At 40.9% G+C, this 21,097-nt stretch overlaps 1 protein-coding gene across 4 annotated transcripts in view; it reads left to right on the top strand.

The window, feature by feature from the left end:
* The window catches only part of cux1b (cut-like homeobox 1b), a 125,447-nt gene extending 110,011 nt beyond the window's left edge, over positions 1-15,436 (top strand). For 2 of the 4 annotated variants that reach the window (XM_061781037.1, XM_061781038.1), the window contains one exon: positions 361-7,643. In XM_061781037.1, the coding sequence (XP_061637021.1) occupies positions 361-841 (481 nt within the window). In that variant the 3' untranslated portion in view covers positions 842-7,643. Of the gene's footprint in view, positions 1-360; positions 7,644-8,425; positions 8,621-9,510; positions 9,624-9,697; positions 9,815-9,890; positions 9,975-14,123; positions 14,181-14,271; positions 14,353-14,442; positions 14,508-14,723 lie in introns of those variants that run through there. The other 2 variants (XM_061781039.1, XM_061781040.1) reach the window with 2 other exon arrangements.
* Positions 15,437-21,097: the final 5,661 nt, after the last annotated feature.

Here is a 21,097-nt window from a genome sequence, read left to right as displayed (position 1 = left end):
AAGTATACGGAAAACTTAATCTCTTCCAGACTCCCGCCGCCCAAAAACATTTGTATAGTGTGTTTTAAAATAAGAAAAACAGCACTACGTTTTTGCACTTTATCGACCTTCCCTGCCTCTTAGTGTTTCTCTTAATTACTCAGCATGTCGTCCAGTAGACCGGCATGTTGTGGTGGCTTGTAAAACCATAAAAACGATTGCTAAAAAAATCCACGTTGGGGGGTAGCGGGGAGGGGGGTGAACGATGAACAGTGATTAGCTGGTTAACACTATAATCTTAAAAGTGAAGGTTGCATGTCTCATAACAAATTGAACGTCAGGATGTAAGCAGCGTTGACTGACTCCCAGCGTCTCTTCCAGGTCACGTATCCGACGAGAACTCTTCATTGAGGAAATCCAGGCAGCTGGAGGGGTCGGGCCCGGCAGCGAGGGGGGCTCCCCTTCCCTCCGTGGGTCTAAATCAGGAGAAGGGGACAGCTGTGACGGGACCGAGTCCGAGGGAACAGTAGAGGCGCGCCAGGGATTCGGAGCCGGGTCAGAGGACCATAGGGGAGCGTGCAAAGACCACGACATGGAGGCCGAGTCTGAGGCGGGGGGCTCTAATAATTCCCCTTCCCAGATAGACTGCATCCCGCCCGGCTCCAGCTGCGGGACAGGCGGACTGGGGCTCTTCAGCCTCACGGACGCGTCTCCCAGTAGCTCCGCCTCGAGTACTAACATCCCGGCCAGAAACCCCAGGGACAACAATCTGCGCAAGAAGAAAGCAGCCAACCTCAATAACATCATTCACCGGCTGGAGAAGGCTGCCAGCAAAGAGGACCCCTCAGAATGGGAGTTCTAGCCCCCACCCTAACCATCCTTCGCCCCTTCTTGTCTCATAACCTCACCACCTCTAACCTTGGACCCCTCCTGCTCTGTTCCAGTTGGAGAGTGGACACAGCCAAAGTCAAGCTCAGCAGCCATTTTTACTATAAACTGTAGCTTTCCCAAAAGAGGAAAGAAACAAAGTGTGGTTGGCAAAACCCTTAAAAAAGATTTACTGAATATCTAGAAGAACAAAATGAGAGCTTAAGTGTCTCTCCTTTTTTTTTTTTTTTTTTTTAAAACTAAGTTTTGTTTTTGTACTGAGAAAAGCACTTAGCCGTCCTGCTGGCCTCTGGCCCTGCTGTACCTCCCCCCCCTATCACCAGCCACTGGTGCACCATCAACTGGTTAGTCCCTAGCTGGTCGTCTGATCCGCGGCCGGGCTCCGAAACCTGGACTGGGTAAAAGACAGGCGAGGCCTGTCGCAGCAGCTGTCCCAGTGATAGACACTGCTAGATGATAGATAAGAGACAGGAACTCTCTAAGAAGAACTCACTTTTTTAAAGGAGATCTTTTTCCGCTCTTCTTCTCACCTCCCAAGTGTCCACAAACCTCCCCTCACTCAGTGAGACGCCTCATTTTTCACACTGTAGAGTGACTGTTACAAACCCTTTGCCTTTTTTCACTCACTGCGTGTGTGTGTGTGTGTGTGTGTGCTCTTTTTTTGTTTTTTGTTTTGGTTTGTTTAGGGGTTGTCAGTGTGTACCCGTGTGTGCGTCCGTGCATGTCGTCTCTTCTGAGTGGCGGCACATTTTGCTTTTCTATCTCACTCCTACGCTCTTAAGAGGGTAGTGCGCCTGAGCTGCCATGGTTACTGATGTACGAACTTTGACCTGTTGTGTACCCCCGTTCTCTTATCTCTATCCTGCTGACAGCCATGTGATGGCCAGAAGGATCACGTAATAATTTCTCGCAAACACACACTCGTCTGGAAAGGAAGGAGTGAAGGAACCCCTTTAGGTCTTTCTTTAAGGAAGAAGGACCTTATTGTTCTTTCTTGTTTATTTTAAAAATTCATATTGCAATTTGGTTGCCAATAAGAGATTGCACAGTCTTCTGACTCTAAAGATAAAAAAATAGGGACTTTTAGGAAGCATTTTAATTAGTCAAAAAATAAGCAGACAGTAAGAGAATAACATGTTTTTTTTTCTTTCACAAAAAGCAAATTAGGGTGGAATAATGTTGCATTGTTGAAGATATGATGAATTGACGTAGTACTGTAGCTGTTTTTATTTTTTGTAATTTTTTTTGTATTATTATTATTATTTTTAAAGGTTGTGCACGTCACAGTTTGACCCAGCACTGGATCTGCTCGGGTGTGTGCGCGCGCGTGTGTGTGTGTGTGTGTGTTTGTGTGTGGACTCGCCACCAGCTAATTTCCTGTTCACAAACACACATCTTTTTATAGGCCAAATCAGGAAGTGTGTGTGTGTGTCTCATGTGCATTTGTATATTTGCCTGTATGTAAGTCATGGTCGAGGTCAATTCATTCAGAGTTCAATTTACAAAAATTTAGGTTATCAAGCATAAATGAGGTTCTGATGATTGGATGATTCCCCCCCCCCCGCAATTTAGAGTACTTTTCCCTCCAACTATGGTGTGAGTAGTTACTCTCCTCTAGTCTTTCCTTTGTCCAGGGACAGTTTATTTTTAAATTTAACATTCAATTCTACTGTACACACTACAAATTTGAAGGCATATCATCACCACCTCCTCGTCCCACACAAGCCCTCAGTGCCTGTCAGCCCACTGCCTCCCCTTTGTGTGTGCGTGTGTGTATGTGTTTCCAATGAGTGGTGGGGTTCATATTTCTACTTGCACACACGACTAGTGCACAACTGACACCCTTCTTTTTAAGCTGTTTGACACGTTACCATTACATTAATCTCACCATGTAGTTTAATACGATGATTTACTGTAGCTTGGTTTTATTGCTTTTTATTTTTGCATTCATAGATTTTGGTTTTTATTCTGCTTATTTATAGGTGCTGTAATTTTTCATTTAATGTCTTATTATTTGAGTTGTCTATTTTGTAAGGGATTATACTGTTCCTGAGGGCAAATAACATTTTTACTAGACGTTATAGACTGCCGGCAGTATTGGTTATTTACAGAGACGTACTAGTTCTCATTTGTTTGTATATTCATGAATTCTAAACATTTAGTGTCATTTCAATACCTTTTTGAATAATGCGTTTGCCACACTTCGCGCCCACCCCTCAAGCTTTATTAACCGTTAAGTTCTTGAATGGCTAGCTCAAGAATCGAAAAAAAACATATCAAGATCAATGATGATTGGATAGCATATCTTTCAGTTTTTACGCAACAATGTTATCTTTGCGGCCGTTTCTTGGACAAGCTCAACGGAACGCTTGTCTTTAGATAGAATCCATCCCCTCCTTCATCGCCATTAACTTGATGATCAGGTTCAAGTGTATGCTTGTGTTCATATAGGTCAAATGAAATCACCTGAAGATGAGAATACATGATGAAAATAGGTCATATCTGCCAAATTGAGATTAGACAAGTTGTACCAGCTAGCATGTGTGCAAGGCCACACAAGAAGAGCCAGCCTATGATTATGCAGAATTGTAATCTATAGCAGTCCGTATAGCAAAGCACTTATTAGGACAGGGTCTGTAAAACACTACACCAGAGTTACCATCCCAGGCTACTGGGAAACTGATGCCTTTTTTTGTTTTGTTTTTTTGTTTTTTGTTTGCAAAAGTGGTTGAGAACCAAGCACAGACTCGAACGCTAAAATGGAAACAAAAACGTCAGCTCTTTTTCTACATGATAAACTGTGTCCTTACACATAACTGCATGTGACAGAATGGGAACACGGCCAGTGTAGATATAATTAGTAAGCACCTGATTTGGTTTCTAGCCAGAATCCTCTTTCTCAAGCTCTCTGTTCCCTTTAACACACACACAACATTGTTGGTACCTTTCTGGTAAACAAAGAACATTCAGAAAATGTCACTGAAGCAGTTGACAAAACTGGAATTGCCAAAATGTGTATTGGCAAGCCACAAAATTTGTAGGTGAACAGAGGAGACAAAATTGGATCTGTTTGCCAAGTCACATTCGCTCGTATACAAAATTTAAGCATACAAAGACAAGACCACTGTACCTACTGTGCAACTTGGAAGAGACTGGGGCTGCTTTGTTAAACTTCAACTTCAGTCTCGTTATTTCAGTTTCTATTTTGTTTTCTTTAACAGAAGGTGTACCAACAATTTTGCCCACGTGCATGAATCCATGGACACTATATGGACAAAGTATTGGGATACTTTCAGGTGGAGAAAATGGATGAAAATATTGAGTTTTAACACTCTTGATTCAGTCTCTAGTTTGCGGGCTAAGGATCTAGGCTACGACAACTCCTTTGGGCAGCATTACACTGGCCTGGAAACAGGATTTCAGAACATTCATAGATTCAACCGTCCCATGAAAATCCCTCAATTAGTGGGTATCATCCATTTAAGACAAATCCCTCCCCCAAATAGATAAAATACTTTCCCCAACAATTTCATCACTGTTCATAGATGCTATTTCTAACTCTGTTGGTAACCAAAACAGCAATACCGCATGTAAACAGTCTCCCAGAAGCATTAGTGTGCAGTTTTAATACAGTTATGCTTAATAGAATTCAAATACGCTGTTATGTGAAGACAGCGTCTTTAACGAAAGTTAGCGTTCCAATAGATCAGTCAGTTATATTCCATACCCACCCAGCGACCGGTGAAAATCATATAAAAATCTTTTTTTATATAGTTTAAGCCAGTGAGTCTTTTTTACACCAAGTACCTCTAAATTTTAATTCTAATTTTTTTAAACTTAGCTCTTCAAGTACTACCATAATGACTAATATTAAAATACAGTACCACAGTAGCCCCAAGTGTTGATAAAAAATGAGGTTTTCTGCCTAAAAAGTATTTTTAATATTATTGTAAGCCACTAACATTTTATACAGTTTGAACATTAACATTGCGCTTAATTGTAGAAAAATAAAAATGTACTTCAATGATTTGATTAAAATGTATTGCGCATTAAAGTTTAATAGACATTGTACCTAAATGTTTAAAAACAAACTGTTGTAAAATGCTAACTGCAAATGTACTTAAAAGTTAGATCCAACTGAACTGGACTGAACAAATGTAGGGTAATATGTTTAAAAAAGATTTTGTTCACTAACATGCACACTTTGAACATTTAAGTGATTCTTTTATGTAGCACTAGAGGGAGCCTGCATACCACTAATTGTACACATTCCACACTTTGAGAATCACTGGAATAAGCCTTAAAATACCCCTCCCACACACTTAAAACTTATTAAACACAAAGTACACTTATTAGAACACTAAAAATAAAATGCTTAAACTGTATAGACAATATTGTATGTATATTAAAAAATATATATATCTTAATCACTGCCATTGACGGCTGTTGATTTCAAATATCCATGTTAACATGGAGGAATGGCAGTGAATGAGTTTTAAGTCTGAAAATACCACAACTCACGCCCGCTAATCAAAACATGTTTAACATACTGTACCTTTGTAAACGCATTTGAGAAAAATTATTGTAAATCCGTATTGTTTCAAAAAAAATATTACTGGCCTCCTCTCGAATAGACGCCTCCATCCATTTGCAATTGCGTTAACAAACACCCCCACCAATACTATTTCTATATATTTAACAGGATAATTGACAAGTCATTTTTAAAAATCTTCGGAAAACAAGAAAAAAATGCAACAAATTCAATAAAGAAGAAGAGTCCTGGTTGGCACGGTGGGCGACTGGTTAGCACATCTGCCTCATAGTTTGAAGAACTGGGGTCCAAATCCGCCTCGCCTGTGTGGAGTTTGCAATGTTCTCCCCATGCCTGCGTGGGTTTTCTCCGGGTACTGTTTCCTTCTACCGCCCAAAAACATGCATGCTAGGTTAATTGAAGACTCTAAATTGCCCGTTGGTGTGAATGTGACCGCAAAGGGTTGTTTGTCTAGATGTTCTCTGCGATTGGCTGGCGACCAGTTCAGGGTGTACACCGCCTCTCGCCAAAAGATAGCTGGGATAGGCTCCAGCACGCAACCCTAGTGAGGATAAGCAGTATGGAATATGGATGGATGGATGGATGGAAGAGTCCAGTTGCCTCAATTTAACCTTTCAAAAAAAAATTTTTTAGCAAGCACATTATTTTTTATTGATATTCTGACCGTATGTTAAAAATGACTTGGGCAATTTTGCTAACGATTTGTAGTAGTTAAAAATAATAATAATCATCCCAATTGTCTTTTAAGGAAATTTCAATTGCATTTCAACTCCTGATTGATATATCGATTAAGCCACATCTCACTATTTTTGTCCATATAGTGAAGCCTGGTCAAATGCACTGCATTTAAATCAAGATGTTCCTATATGTTTTTAAGTAGGGAAAGAAAACAAATCTCCCTCAAACTCTCTGTTCTCATGGATGCCAGGTGTCAAACATTTGTGTCCCCTCAGAGCGCCTTGGGCCCGCGACCACACAGCACATCTCGTAGCCCCACTGTAACCTTTGTACTAAGCACTTAACCCATTTTAGCCGTCTCCTCATCATATATCTTCCCCACCCAAAAACAACATGAGATCATCAGATTTGTGCCTTTAACTGCCAAGCAGGGCACCAAAACGTTGTGATGTCGTTGGATGTGTGCGTCTAGACAGTGTCGTCTCTGATCTGCATCGATTAGTCCCCCGAACCCACCCCCTACCCCCCCACAGACCTGTATTTCTCTCCTGGGGAGGGTTGCTGGAAGGAGATAATGAGCTTGTGTTGTTCTGATCAATTTGGGGTTTTATCGAACAGTTGCTTTCCCCATCCACCTTTTGATGTTGTACATACCTAACAAGCAGAATGAAGGAGGATGCACGCCGAAAAACAGCAGACACTGTAATAACACTGAATTTATTCATAGGGCATTTTTTTTTTTTTTTTTTTTTTTGTTGGGTTTGTCTTCTCCTTCTGTTCTGTGTCAGGTTTTGCTGTGACGTCACTGCAGGTATTGAGATGACGTGTGCCAACTATTCGAAGAGGAAGAATAAGAAAATTGTAAATATGAGTCGGCGGTCAAGTAGCTACGGAGTCACTTAGTGTCACAGTGTGCTTTTGTTTGGAAAGGCAGGACAAGAGAAGGGACGATTCAGGACTTTTTTTCCATGATCCACAGATATTTTTCTACAAATTTAAAGATCCAGATGATTCTATACACTGTTGAATAACATTGTAAAGGTGTAACAGATGCTGTATATCATATCATTTTTTTCTGAAGTCGTAAAGCTTTACTGTATGATCTGTTTTGAAGTAGTGCTTATTCTTTTTTTTTTTTAAATATTATTGTGATGGAAGCCTGGACAGCAAGCAGCACTGGTCACCCTATTCAGGAACACTTAAAAAAAAAAAAATAATCAAAAAGAAAAAAAAAAGAAAAAAAAAAAAAAAGAAAAACCTCAAGATGTTTTTTTTGTAATAATATTAATACTTTTAGAATATATCTTATGAAGTGGGTTTTTGTAAGGAATCATTTTTTTTCCCCCTGACGCAGCAGTGCTGTTCGCATAGCACACACTCGGTAGTCGATACACACCTAAATACAGCACAATACACTCATCCTCTTCACTTTGCTCGTGTATGTTTCCTTTTCATTTTGTTCAGTCATTTCCTCGCTCTGTTTCCAAGCTCAACATTTCAATGTAAAAAAAAAAAAAAAAAAAGAGGAAGCAAAAAGCCAAATAGTGATGTAGTCGTCCACCTTTGTTTGCTACCTTGTCGTCTCCCCTCATCCCCTCCTGTAGCTTCCTCCACAGTGTAGACGTGACAACCAAATGACCCGGGGAGCGAACTTCAGCCCTCCCCCACAACTTTGGAAAGCTTTTAAGAGTGCTTGTTAAAGCTTTATGTTATGTTTTTTTTTTACACCCTGTTATCAACAATGTGGAAGTAATAACGCTTTCACCACTGCCTAGTTCGAAGAGTGCGTGTGCTGTGCATAACTGTAAAAGGGACGGTTCCCGCTCCTCCTCTTCCTCCTCCCATCTCTCAGCACTTGTCACTCCCGAGATGCTATTTTCCTCCATTTTTTTCCATTTGTTTCCTTATGTATCATTGCTTTCTTTATCTCTTTCTATTTACTAAACGTATCATGTTGTTTGTTCTCAGCACTGTAAGACAGTACCCCCGTTCTACAACATTGAAAAGCAATATCACTGTATGAAACGTTCACAATGTATTTGTTATGATTGACATTTGATTCATTCATCATCATTATTATTATTCACATGCACCCTAGGTGTGATAATTGAAGTAAATCTCTTTTATACAAATACTAAAAGTGTGCTGTGGGAGTTTGTTGTTCAAGTATTCTCAGAGAGAAAAAAAAAAAGTTACTTTTAAAGATGTTGGACTGTTAATATCTTTGACAGCCCACACACAGGTGAGTGCCTTCTGTACAAGACAAATGACAAATCCAAGTGGTTTACGTGGAAAAATGTATTTTTTTTCTTTTCTATCGCTCCAAAGGTCGTTATGCGGAGCTGCAGGGGGATTTTGCGGCAGCAGTGCGGATCAGCGCCGAGCAGAAAGAGCTCATCCTGAGGCTGGAGCACGACCTCAGCACCATCCAGGCCATGTCCTCCCTGCCCCGACCCGGTGCCGACGGCGCCGAGGTCATCAACATCCCCGAGCCCATCAAAGAGGCCACCGCCATGTTTGCTGGTACGTCTGTATGCTCAGTTGTTCCTCGCACAGGGTCAGTTGATAGCTTCAAATCCATTTATGAAGTGTTATACCAGCCACATTATTAGGTACACGATTTAATACAAACACTAGATCAAATTAGACAAAACTGACATTGAGCAGTCATATACACCTTGGACTGGTCGCAAGACAATCGGCGGAATCTTATAGACAAACATTTGCATTCATACATATGGACAATTTCGTCTTCAATGAACCTAACATTTAGACTACGTTTACACTATTCCAGGCCACTGTAAATAAAACGGGATGGTCATGAGATGAGACAACATAGGGGACATGAGATGGCCAAACATGACAGGCCGTGATTGCTGTGGATGCCCAACGAGATTTTTTTTAACCGTCAAAAAATTTGCCACGGAAGTCACTTGTGCGGATGAGCAACCTCGTCGGCTGTGACAAAGGCGAATGAAAACTTGGAAGCGATCCGTAGCAGGGCACGAAGCATATCGTCACTGTCACAATCCTCCCATGTCCAAAATTGGTCAGTCATGGTTGTTTGGCTGATTGCCTGGCGACCAGTTCAGCGTGTACCCCAACTCTCGCCCAGTCATCTGAGATAGGCGACAGCATGCCCGTGACCCTAGTGAGGATAAGCGGTACAGAAAATTGATGGATAAATAGAGGGAAAATAGGTAGGGATTGGCCTATTGAAAAGTATTTTGTCATTTGTTTACTGAATCTGAATTTTATACGAGTTTCTGTTAGTATTCTAACGTATCTAATCCATTTGATTGCGTACCTCGTGAAGTCAGTGTTACATTTAGTTACAAATACAATTATCTACAAGACAAAGTTAATAGATTTACCTATCTAATGTGATCTAAAAGATAATGTCGTGTTGTCAGATTCAGGCATGAGTGTCCATGCCGAGCTGCCTCAAGGTCAGATGGACTCTCTGCTCTCCATCATTTCCAGCCAAAGGGAGAGGTTCCGCTCCCGCAACCAGGAGCTGGAAGCCGTAAGTCACCATCTCGCGCGCGCTCACCTCACACACCTTACACACTATCCGTGACCTCCGTTCGTTGGCTGCAGGAGAACCGCTCCATGCAGCAGACCATGCAGGCCCTGCAGAACGAGCTGGACAGCCTGCGTGCCGACAACATCAAACTATACGAGAAGATCAAGTTCCTGCAGAGCTATGCTGGCAGAGTATGACGCTCTCTCTTTTTGTGTGTGGGTGTGAGAGGTTCTTGTTTGGAACCGAATCCTTATGTTTGTGCCGCAGGCCGGAGGCAGTGACGACACAGTGATGCGTTACTCCTCCCAGTACGAGGAGAGGCTGGACCCATTCACTTCCTTCAGCAAGAAGGTACAAAACATACATGCAACTCTTCTACATGTGACAACATCCTACTATATGGCTTTGCATTTCTAAATCTATCCCTCTATCTGTCTTGCTCTATATATCTCATCTATCCTATCTTATCGATCGATCTCTTTCGACTGCATCTGTGTTTATGTTTCTCAAAAATTCTCTGTCAATCTGTCTGTCTCTCCCCCCCATTATGTTTATATTGATCTATCGCTCTATTGCTAGTTCTCTCTGTCACTCTATCACTATCATTCAATCTATCTCTAGCTCTCGCTAGCTCTCTTTCTTGCACTGATTGATCGATCAATCTCTCCATCTATCCAGCTATCTATCGCTATCTGTCTCTTATCTACTGTATCTATCTATATATCTATAGCCATCTCTAGCTTTCTGTAGCTCCAATTCTCTCTCTGTATCTTTCTTGTTAATTCTCTGTATTATTTGCCTATCAATCTACACTATATTGCAAAATGTATTCACTCACCTGCCTTGACTCACATATGATTTTAAATCCAAAATCCATATGGTTTAATATGATGTTGGTCCACCCTTTGCTGCTGTATCAGCTTCAACTCTTCTGAGAAGGCTTTCAACAACGCTTAGGAGTGAGTTTACGATAATTTTTGCCCATTCTTCCAAGAGCATATTTGTGAGATCACACACTGATGTTGGGCGAGAAGGCCTGACTCAATGTCCACTCAAAATTAACCAAAGGTGTTCTATCGGGTTGAGGGCAGGACTCTGTGCAGGCCAGTCAAGTTCATCCATCCCAAATTCTCTCATCCATGCCTTTATGGACCTTGCTTTGTGCTGCACCGGTGCACAGACATGTTGGAACAGGAAGGGGTAATCCCCAAACTTGTTTGTCTAAAATCTCATGGTATGCTGAAGCATTCAGAGCTCCTTTCACTGGAGCTCAGGTGCTAATATTTTTTAGATTTCTTATTTTGTAGGAACAGTTTGGAGATGGCCCCTACCTGTTCCATCATGACTGTGCATCAATGCACAAATCAAGGTGTGATTTAGATGACTTGACTGGCCTGCACAGAGTCCTGACCTCAACCCTATAGACATATACGCAAATCAGTCGCCTTTCAAAATAGGCCATATACGTGAATCGTACAGATCAGATGAGTTTTTCCTGAGGGGGGGGGGGCGTCGCCGTCGCTGTTGTCATCATAGGCTGTTTCGTACTCCTTGAACGCTGGCAGCTAGATCCATTCCACACATCCACCATCCACACACAGACGTAATTTCTGAATATTACTCCACGATGGACTAATATGCGAAAGCGCATCAGCCTGAGGTTCCGCCCATGCGGTCGGGACCTGCTTTGGAGTCACAGGAGTTGACGACACCAGAAAAAACACTTCAGCCGCTTCAGCTGTTAGAGGTAACGGTACTTTTACTCCGTTTCAATTATCTAAATGACACTCGCTACTTTTATTTATATATTGCTTATTTATCAACTATTTCGTGCGCGAGACTTCGACTTCCGCAATGGGCGCTGTTTACGCCAGTCCAGTTTAAACGCTAGTGACATTTAAGTCTAGTTCACCAATCAAACGACACAAGAAAGTCACATGACCTCACACAACGTCTTCTATTGGGCCTCCCTGCCATGGGTATCCCGGCCTAGATCAGCTTGCCCGGCTGATTGTCGTGCCTACGTGGCGGTCATTTTGTGTTTACATTTAGACAAACAAAAACAACAGCTTTCATGTATTTACAACAATGTCTGGCACTATATGCCCAAACGTGGATAGCACTTATAACTCCCAAAAACACCTTGCAGTAAAAAATTTTTTTATTTTGTTATCCTTATTTTATTGATTTATTGATTCAGTAGTTGAGTAATTATTTCTCTGTGTACTTTTTACTCCAAGTAATTTTTTGGAGGACAATTTTTTACTTGAGTCACATGATCGTCAAGTAACAGTATGCTTACTTGAGTACAATATTTGCCTACTCTACCCACCTCTGGAGCGGACATCCTCTATTGCAACTCTTAGGTCATTTTTTGCTCATCAGATCAACCAGTCTCGTATTTGTTGCACTGGTCTTTTGTATTTTCGTGTTGAGGTTGCGGTCCCAGCGGAACCGCGAACCACACGTAACATCGGCGACGAGCTGATCCGCTAGTATTAATTAGGAAACGCGCTTACAATTATCTTAATTAGTTTACGGATGTTAATATTAAATGTATTAAGCGATGGAGCGATGTTAGGGGTTATGTCACAACACAGAATGAACTGACTTAAAATTCAGAAATGGCCAAAAAAAATTTTTTTTATATTTTCCTGGAGGATGCCTTTGAAGTTGGTAATAGTTAAAAACTATGTGAAACAATGATTTTAGTTCATTCTTTTCCAGAATGATCATGCTTAAAGAGGAGGATGCTATTCATGTGGCACAGCTTGAAGAGATGGGCCTGGCTCAAGTTGGAGGCCAAAACAAAAAAGCAAAGAAATGAGGCAAATTTAATTTTAATTTTAAATATGTACATCAACATGTACTTGAGCGGTGTAAATAAATGTTTTTCTGCTTGAAGTCTTCCAGATTGCTTTATTTATATTAAAATCCCAAAAATTCTCTGCGGGTGGCCGGGGATCCCCCCCAGAAACCTCTACAATGATTTTTTTTTCACCTTTTTCATGCCTTTGTGTTTGCATGTCTGTATAGAACATTTTTGGATGAATTAGAGCGAAGACCGAGAGGTAGGCCTTCTCATCCAATATCAGCGTGTAACCTTACAAATGCACTTCTGGAATGATGGTCATAAAGTCCCATAAACACACACCAATACCTTGTGGAAAGCCTTTCCAGAAGAGTTTAAGATGTTATAATTGCAGTCAGTGGACCAATGTCATATTAAACTCTATGGTTTAAAAATGGGATATCACTTACTGTAAATTCATATCTAAGTCCATCCAGCCATCCATTTTCTTCAGCTTATCCGAGGTCGGGTCTCGGGGGCTGCAGTTTAAGCAGGGAAGCCCAGACTTCATTCTCCCCAGCTACTTCATCTAGCTCTTCCGGGGGGATCCCGAGGTCCTCCCAGGCCAGGCGGGAGACATAGTTTCTCCAGCGTGTCCTGGGTCGTCCCTGAGGCCTAGGGTTTCCTGGTGCAAAGTGCACATATGGATACCCTTATGTCTGAACATTCTGTTCGTTATGGACAATCCGTGACGAGTCCAACAATAGAACACCGCTCAGGTTCTCATTGGGGTGGCTGTTTTTCCCTGTCACGCCATTCCTGGTCTCACTGGGATTGCCCACGTGAGCGTTGAAGTCCCTGAGCAGAACAAGGAAGTCCCCAGTAGAGGTGCTTTCCAACACCCTCTCCAAGTTCTCCAAGAAGGGTGGGTACTCTGAGCTGCTGTTTGGTGCAAGGGCACAGACAACAGTCAGGACCCAGGACCCATGCCCCACCCGAAGGCGGAGGGAGGCTACCCTCTCCCGTCCACTGGGGTGAGCCCCAACGTACAGGCACCGAGATGTGGGGTAATCAGTACACCCACACCTGCTCGATGCCTCTCACTGTGGAAAACAGCAGAGGAAGAGAGTCCAACGCCTCTCGAGAAGACCGGAGCCCAAGCTGTGTGTCGAGGCCAGCCCGACTATATCCAGCTAGAATTTCTCGACCTTGCACACCACCTAAGGCTTTTTTCTTCCCAGAGATGTGGCGTTCCACATCCCTCGAGCCAGTTTCTGTAGCCGGGGATCGGACCGCTAAGGTCCCCGACTTTAGCGGTCTCCCAGCTCACACTGCACCCGACCCCCTTTGGCCCTCCCACAGGTGGTGAGCCCAAGGGAAGCATATCTGAGTCAAAGCGGGTAAATTCTTTTGGCAATATAGTGTATTTCTATCGCTCTATATCGCTAAACCAAAAATGAGTAAATTAATTTTTAATTTACACTCTTATTGAAAACCACAGCAAATATTTGAAAATGTCAGTATTTATATATATATATATATATATATATATATATATATATATATATATATACACACACACACACACACACACACACATGGTGAAATATCTAGGAAAACTTAAATTTACCCCCAAAGCTCCTGTTTTGTTTTGTTGTGTTCATTTTCAAGTGATGTGTTCACATGTCTGCTGTGATTTCTGTGGATAGGAGCGTCAGCGTCGCTACTTGAGCCTCAGCCCTTGGGATAAAGCAACCCTCAGCCTGGTACAATCTCTCTCACGCGCGCGCGCGCACACACACACACACACTAATACCAACATGTGTGAACCCAACTTGGTTTTCTCGTGTCCCTCAGGGTCGTGTGATCCTCTCCAATAAAATGGCGCGCACTGTGGCCTTCTTCTACACCCTCCTCTTGCATTGTCTGGTCTTCTTGGTGCGTCAGAGGGGAACTTTCTCCTCTCCGTTAAAAACTAATAAATTAATAAATACGAAAACATCTAACCTGTGGTTGACTTTGTAACAGGTGTTGTACAAGACCGCTTGGAGCGAGAGCATTGGCAGAGACTGCTCGGCTTTCTGTGCCAAAAAGTGAGTCCGAACTCCAATGTGTTCACATTTTTAGATACATTTTATTGCTTTTGATTTACTGATATACTTGTAATAGTTTGTTGTTGTTTTTATTTTAGACTTGTGGACATACGTGAACTTTTTAGATTGTGAATAGACTTCTAAAATGTATTTCTTAGATACTTTTGTTTTTCTTGTTCACATTGACTAAATGTCATGTTTGTCTGTGCTTCTCAGGTACTCTGACCACTTGCATCGCTTCCATGAGAATGACGAAAACCTCTAAGGTGGCAAGCAGGCGTCGTGCTGTGATGTCATTCTTCCTGTTTTCAATTGGATGAACCTGCCACATTTAGACTCCTGATGAAGCAGATGCTTTTGTTGTTGCAGTTAGCTGGCGCCTCCACTGTAGGGCAGTGTAGCTTTGCATTTTTCTTTTACCTTCCTAATGTTTCCAGATTATTAAATTGCAGTTAATAGAAAGCAGTCGAACAGATAATTATGGGCATAGTTATAATATCTTGTGATTTGTGGCTTTTTTGTCATTTAAGGAGATTTAATCCACTAAAGTGACAACAATTTTAAGACCTTGTGGGCTTTAAATCTACAAGTGAATCAACGAAGAAACGGTCTACTAATTATGAAAAACTATGTGTTGTAGCAGGTCAGCATTGACATGGTAGTCACAAACCTTATTGGATTAGCGTACAAGTAAGTCAGTTCATCTACGCCATGTGATGAGGTGACTTTTTCAGTGCACAAATCTCCTTGATTGCTATTACAATTTAAAAATGGATGATTAATTCCCACAAGGTTGATTAGTAGATAAGTAAGACGACGGAATCAATTGATCTTCAGATAAAGAGCATCTGCATGAAAGTTACTGAAGCTTCTCTGTATTGCACATTTATTACTAATAAAGGCTGTGCAGCAAGTTCTGGTATTGTGAACCAATGCTATTAATGATCAAATTGCTATTATTATTACGCTACTGTCACAAATACAGTAGAGCACAATGCACTCATAACAATTGTTTCCAAAGGAAATTAAGGAAATGGTAGTTATCAGCCATAAAAACCTTTACTAAATGTACAGGCTGTGTTTTAAGTAACATTTGAAGTGTCAACATTAGTAACTTAACAGAGCACAACGTAACGCTCAAAAAGGGGAGAGCATTTTTCACAAGTATTTTCACTCATGGATGCAGCAATTCGTACACTTAGACTCTGTGTATGTGGTGTGCCGATGCATCATCAAACACAAATAGGTTACCCTACCACTGCCACCCAGTGTTGACCACTTGCTTATCAGATGCTAACACTAATCTGTGCAACCAACAAAACTCAATGCCGCTCTGCTTACCTTCTGGCTTTGACATGATAGCAGGGGGACATCATGTTTTGGGTCTGTTTTTCTTCAGCTGGAACTGGGGCCTTAGTCAATGTGGAGGGAATTATGAACAGTTACAAATGGCAGTGAGTATTAGCACAAAACCTTAAGGGTGTTGCTGGAAAGCAAAATAAATAGCAGCAAAAGCCTACTAGAACATCTGAATTTTATTTGTGGTTAATCATCTGCACCTGCAATGGTGGCAGGTGTGTGCTGACTCCTATTTAACTTGACTTTGAATGTAATTGATTAATTCTCAACACAGTCACATCCCAGTTATAAAAGAGTGTGCACACTTGTGCAACCACATTATTTTGGTTTTTATTTCCTCTCGAAAATATTAATGTTATACATGTTATAGGTCTCCGGCACGGTGAACGACTGGTTAGAGCGTGTGCCTCACAGTTTTGAGGATCGGGGTTCAATCACCGTCCCCGCCTGTGTGGAGTTTGCATGTTTTCTCCGGGCACTCCGGTTTCCTCCCACATCCCAAAAACATGCATGGTAGGTTAATTGACAACTCTAAATTGCCCGTAGGTGTGAATGTGAGTGCGAATGGTTGTTTGTTTGTATGTGCCCCACGATTGGCTGGCAACCAGTTCAGGGTTGCCTCCTGCCTGATGATGGCTGGGATGGGCTCCAGCACGCCTGCGACCCTAGTGAGGAGAAGCGGCTCAGAAAATGGATGGATGGATGTTATAGGTCTCATTGATGGTGGAAAATGTTTTGAAATGATTAATTTTGGCCTTGTTTTTTTAATCACAAAAACCTGACATTTTAACAGGGGTGTGTAAACTTTTATTTTCGGCTGTTTTTGTATACAAGCAATGAAAAAGTCTATTTGACATATGTCTTTGTTAAGTACACATTTTTGAATGAGAACCTCTGCCAAGGCACTACTAGAAAAAAAATTCTGCCTCACACTGCACACAAAATGACTTCCTGCACCCAAGCATGATTGATCATCAAGCTCCTCTTTTTATTTTTTATTTTTTTGTACAATCGACATTCACCTTTTAACCCGAATGTTCTCCCCTTATCACACTCCACCCCTCACCCTTGCATCCTTCGACAAGCCCCGCTCTAAAATATTTACGGCCTAATGGCTTCATGTTATTTTGCACCGCAGTGGAGGGTCACTGCTTCTTGATGACATCTCAATTGGCTGGCTGCTGTGTCATGTTTATTTGCGGGTGGGAGAAGCGCTTATGTCATCCTGCGGTGAGGAAGCGGATTAAGGAACAATGGATTCTTTCTATCTTTTTTCTCACGGTCTAAAGTTTCATTTGTTAGGCAGAAGGCAGTAAAGTTCTGTTTTTATTATGAATATGAATTTAGTGGCTCTGACATGCATGCGTCATTCTTCTTACAGCTTCTCTCCGACTTGCATGTGCACTACACAGTACATTTGTATATATATTATTGCCATCCAGTGAAAATTATAATTTTCTTTTCATCCAAAACACAAATTTTGTTTTTAAAATGACCTTTTGTCATAACTATTTCAGTTGTAATTTTGTTTTATTTATGCCAGATTTTAAAAAAAAGGAAGAGTACATCATTTGAAATATAAGAACAAAATATAGAGCTGCATGTTTTTCACAGGAAAGTGATGACATAAACTGTACCTCTATTATATATATTTTTTTGTTAGATGGAAGTTTATGGCTGAAAATGGCAGATGATTATTCTTATTTTTTTTCTCCATCTCCAGCACAGATTGTACAAACTATGGAATTCATTTGTGTTGTATTTTATTACATTTCTTTGTTTTTATTTTATTTTATTGTGGGTGGTTTTATTTAATTGAATTTGTTTTATATTTTTCATTTTTTAGTATTTTTTTTAATCCCGATTTCTGTTTTGTTTTATTTAGTTTTTGCTCTTTACTGTTGTTTTTAGTGTTTTGTATTTGTTTTATTTACTTACTTGTATTCAATTTTTTATGTAGTCTGTTATGTGGAGTATTGGTTTATTTTTTGTTCTTTTATATTTTGGTACTTGATTACTATATTTTAATTTTTTTCTAATTTCGTTTTGGGGTTTATTAATTTTTTTATTAACTATCATTTTATTCTTGTCTATTTTCTTTTTTTCTTTTAAATTTATTTTTATTGTATGTTTGTTTGTTTTTTAAATGTATTTTTATTGTATTTGTTGTTTCATTTTTATGTAGCGTATTTGTTTTTTAGGTTCTCAATTTCCTTATTTTTTTAGTTTTTGTCTTTTTATATTTTCTTGCATTTTTGTCCGTTTCTGTGTTCTATTGTATTGTATTTTTCTTTTGTATTCCTTTAATTATTATTATTTAATATTATAAATGAGTTTTTGATTTTAAGTTGTTTTTGTTGTTGCTTTTTGTCTGTTTTATTCATTGTGTGCCATTGTTTTTTTTTTTTTTGTTTCACTTTTTATTGTATCTTGTTTTTCCTTAGTCTTTGTTTTTATTTGAATATTGTTTTTATTCAGCCTTTTGCATGTTTTTATTTCTTGCATTTCGTGTTAGTGTTGTTTTATTATTTTTTTCCTTTGAAATTGTTGTATTTCCTTTATTTTCTTTATTTCTATTTTATCTTGCATACCTTTTTTTCAATGGCAGATGTAGAATTGTAGACAAGATATGCAATTTCTCCTAATAATTTGTGCTTTCATTTGGCAGGCAACCCCCCACCCCCCTCCGCCCCCCCAGGAACCATTATGCTAAATTGCTGTAAAATCCCCATTTATTCATTCATTCACTTTCTTCTTTGTGTGGCTAAAAAGCACAGTCCAATACGAGCTGAGGACTGCTGCATGGATACGGACGTGAGTGCGTGCGCACAGGCATGTGTGTGTTCATTCATTTGATTCCACCCAGTTCTCTCAGTACTGTTTCAGCTTTCAAACTCTTCCTTCTTTCCTCCCACAGCAAACGCCCCCTCCCCTCCTCCCCATGGGTGTTGCCATGGAAACAGAGCTCCTCTGTCAGGTGGATCCGTGTTGTTGCTCGGTGATTTGCTCTGACATGGCGTCTCGCTGAATCACTTGGTCACGTGCTTCCGGGATCAGCCGCTGCCCCCTGCCCCACCCCAAGCCGCATTGGGAATTTGAAGCGGGTTATTCATCCCCAGACTCGCAACCCGCCAAACAAGTGTCTCTCTATTCCGAAATCCTTAAATATACTCTACATTATGCAGCAGTGGGGTTTTATGTGCATGCAAGATGTCACATTAGTCTCTTGGAAGGCAAAAATGATGCTTCCCTGTTATGAAGTTGCACTTGGAATTGTTATTACATTCCAATTCACTGCATGTTTATCACATGTAATATTTTTCTTGTGACGTGCTCTCCCTCGTTGTGTACAGTGTTACTGATGTGTGCTGCTGTACTATTTTGGGCCATGCACCAGTGGAATTAATGTGACATCACTGCCTAGAGAGAGAGAACTCAAAAGACAGAAATCCTCCTAACATAACAATAAGCCACTCGAAGATCAACGCTGTGACTCTTAACACATAGCTGTCATCTGAAGATCAACTTCATGACTCCAAACATAATAAGGCTCCTGAAGACAACACTGCAACTCCAGAAATAACAATAAAAGACCCAAAGATCAGCGCCGTGGCGTCTAACATTACAACATGGCACACAAAGATAAACACTGTGACCCCTAACATAACAAGGCACACAAAGATCAGTGCCACAACCCCTACCTAACACTAAGGCACTTGAAGATCAACCCCTTACATAACAAGGCACCCAACATAGGCACATATTAGCGCCGCTAATATGTAGTGAAATTTGTTGTAATCTGTTTGTGACACTTTGAACGTGGTCTCTGTGATAAATTCAGGTTCGCTTTAACATAGAAATCATTCATGAACGCTCACTGGACACTTTGGTAGGCGCACAATCAATAGACCGTTTCATAATGTTTGTAAACAGTAGTTGCTAGGGTACCTTCGGATGGCAGAAAAGGCATTGACAACTGCTGACCGGAACTGAGAAACCTGACAAAAATTGTCAGGTTTGGGGCTGCGCCGCCAGTATATATTCAAAAATATTTAACTTAATCCAGTGGAACACTACTGTGAGGAGGATACATTGAGTGATGTCGTAAATAGTTGGACATAGAATAGCACAAGATTGCATACTGGGAATCAAACCTCCTCCATCGGGTTTCTGGAAGACATTTTCTTACAAATCTTTGGTTGGGTTGTCTTGGAGTAGCTACATGGACTCTTTTCTTGTTCCTGGATGCACGCAGATTGCTCTGCACACATCAGCGTGGCATTTTCCTGCCTACTGAGGACGACTTGTCTCGAAAGGCCGCTGACACATTGATCGCAAAGCGGTCCCCCTGAGGCCATTTCCACTCTTCAGCCACTTTAGATGCTTTCACAGGAAATCAACTCAAAGCATATTTATTTGAAACCCCCAACAACTCCACCCGTTTGTCTTACAGTTCCCAACCAATAACACCCCACACACCAAGTCTAAACATAATGCATGCTAATCAATGACGCATGAAAATTTCAACATTATATTTGGAAATCCAGACTTGGCTTGCATTTGATGACATTATATTCTGTACCTGATGAAGTGTCCAGTGGGAGATTTTTTCTGAATAGGTGACGTACAGCAGAGGTTTTCAAACATTTTTCTTCAAATATCAGCTTGAAAAAATACTTGGCTATCCAAGTACCATCACCCTGACCAACTATAAAATACAGTAGCATAGTAGACCTAGACTTTCATCAAGAACAAGACTGAGGTTTTATTTTTATTTATTGCTAAAAAGTGGGGCGGCACGGTGAATTACTGGGTTCAGATCCGGCCTCGCCTGCGTGGAGTTTGTATGTTCTCCCCGTGCCTGCGTGGGTTTTCTCCGGGTACTCCGGTTTCCTCACATATCCCGAAAACATGTATGGTAGGTAATGGAAGACTCTTAATTGCCCGTAGCTGTGAATGTGAGGGCGAATGATTGTTTGTTTATACGTGCCCTGCAATTGGCTGGCGACCAGTTCAGGGTGTCTCCCGCCTCTCGCCCAAAGATAGCTGGGATAGGCTCCAGCACGCCCGCGATCCCAGTGAGGTTAAGCGATACGGAAAATAGGTGGATGGCTAAAAAGTGGTCAGTGGAGCCTTGAGATACAAGTGACCCAACTTGCAACGAGCTGTTGTTTGTTTGATTATTATTTTTATTTTTTTTGCTTTGGCTTGTGAGCAAAATTTTGAGATAT

This window comes from Phyllopteryx taeniolatus, chromosome 8 (assembly GCF_024500385.1).
Source record: "Phyllopteryx taeniolatus isolate TA_2022b chromosome 8, UOR_Ptae_1.2, whole genome shotgun sequence".
NCBI lineage: Eukaryota > Metazoa > Chordata > Actinopteri > Syngnathiformes > Syngnathidae > Phyllopteryx > Phyllopteryx taeniolatus.
This window is presented reverse-complemented; position numbering and strand designations above follow the sequence as displayed.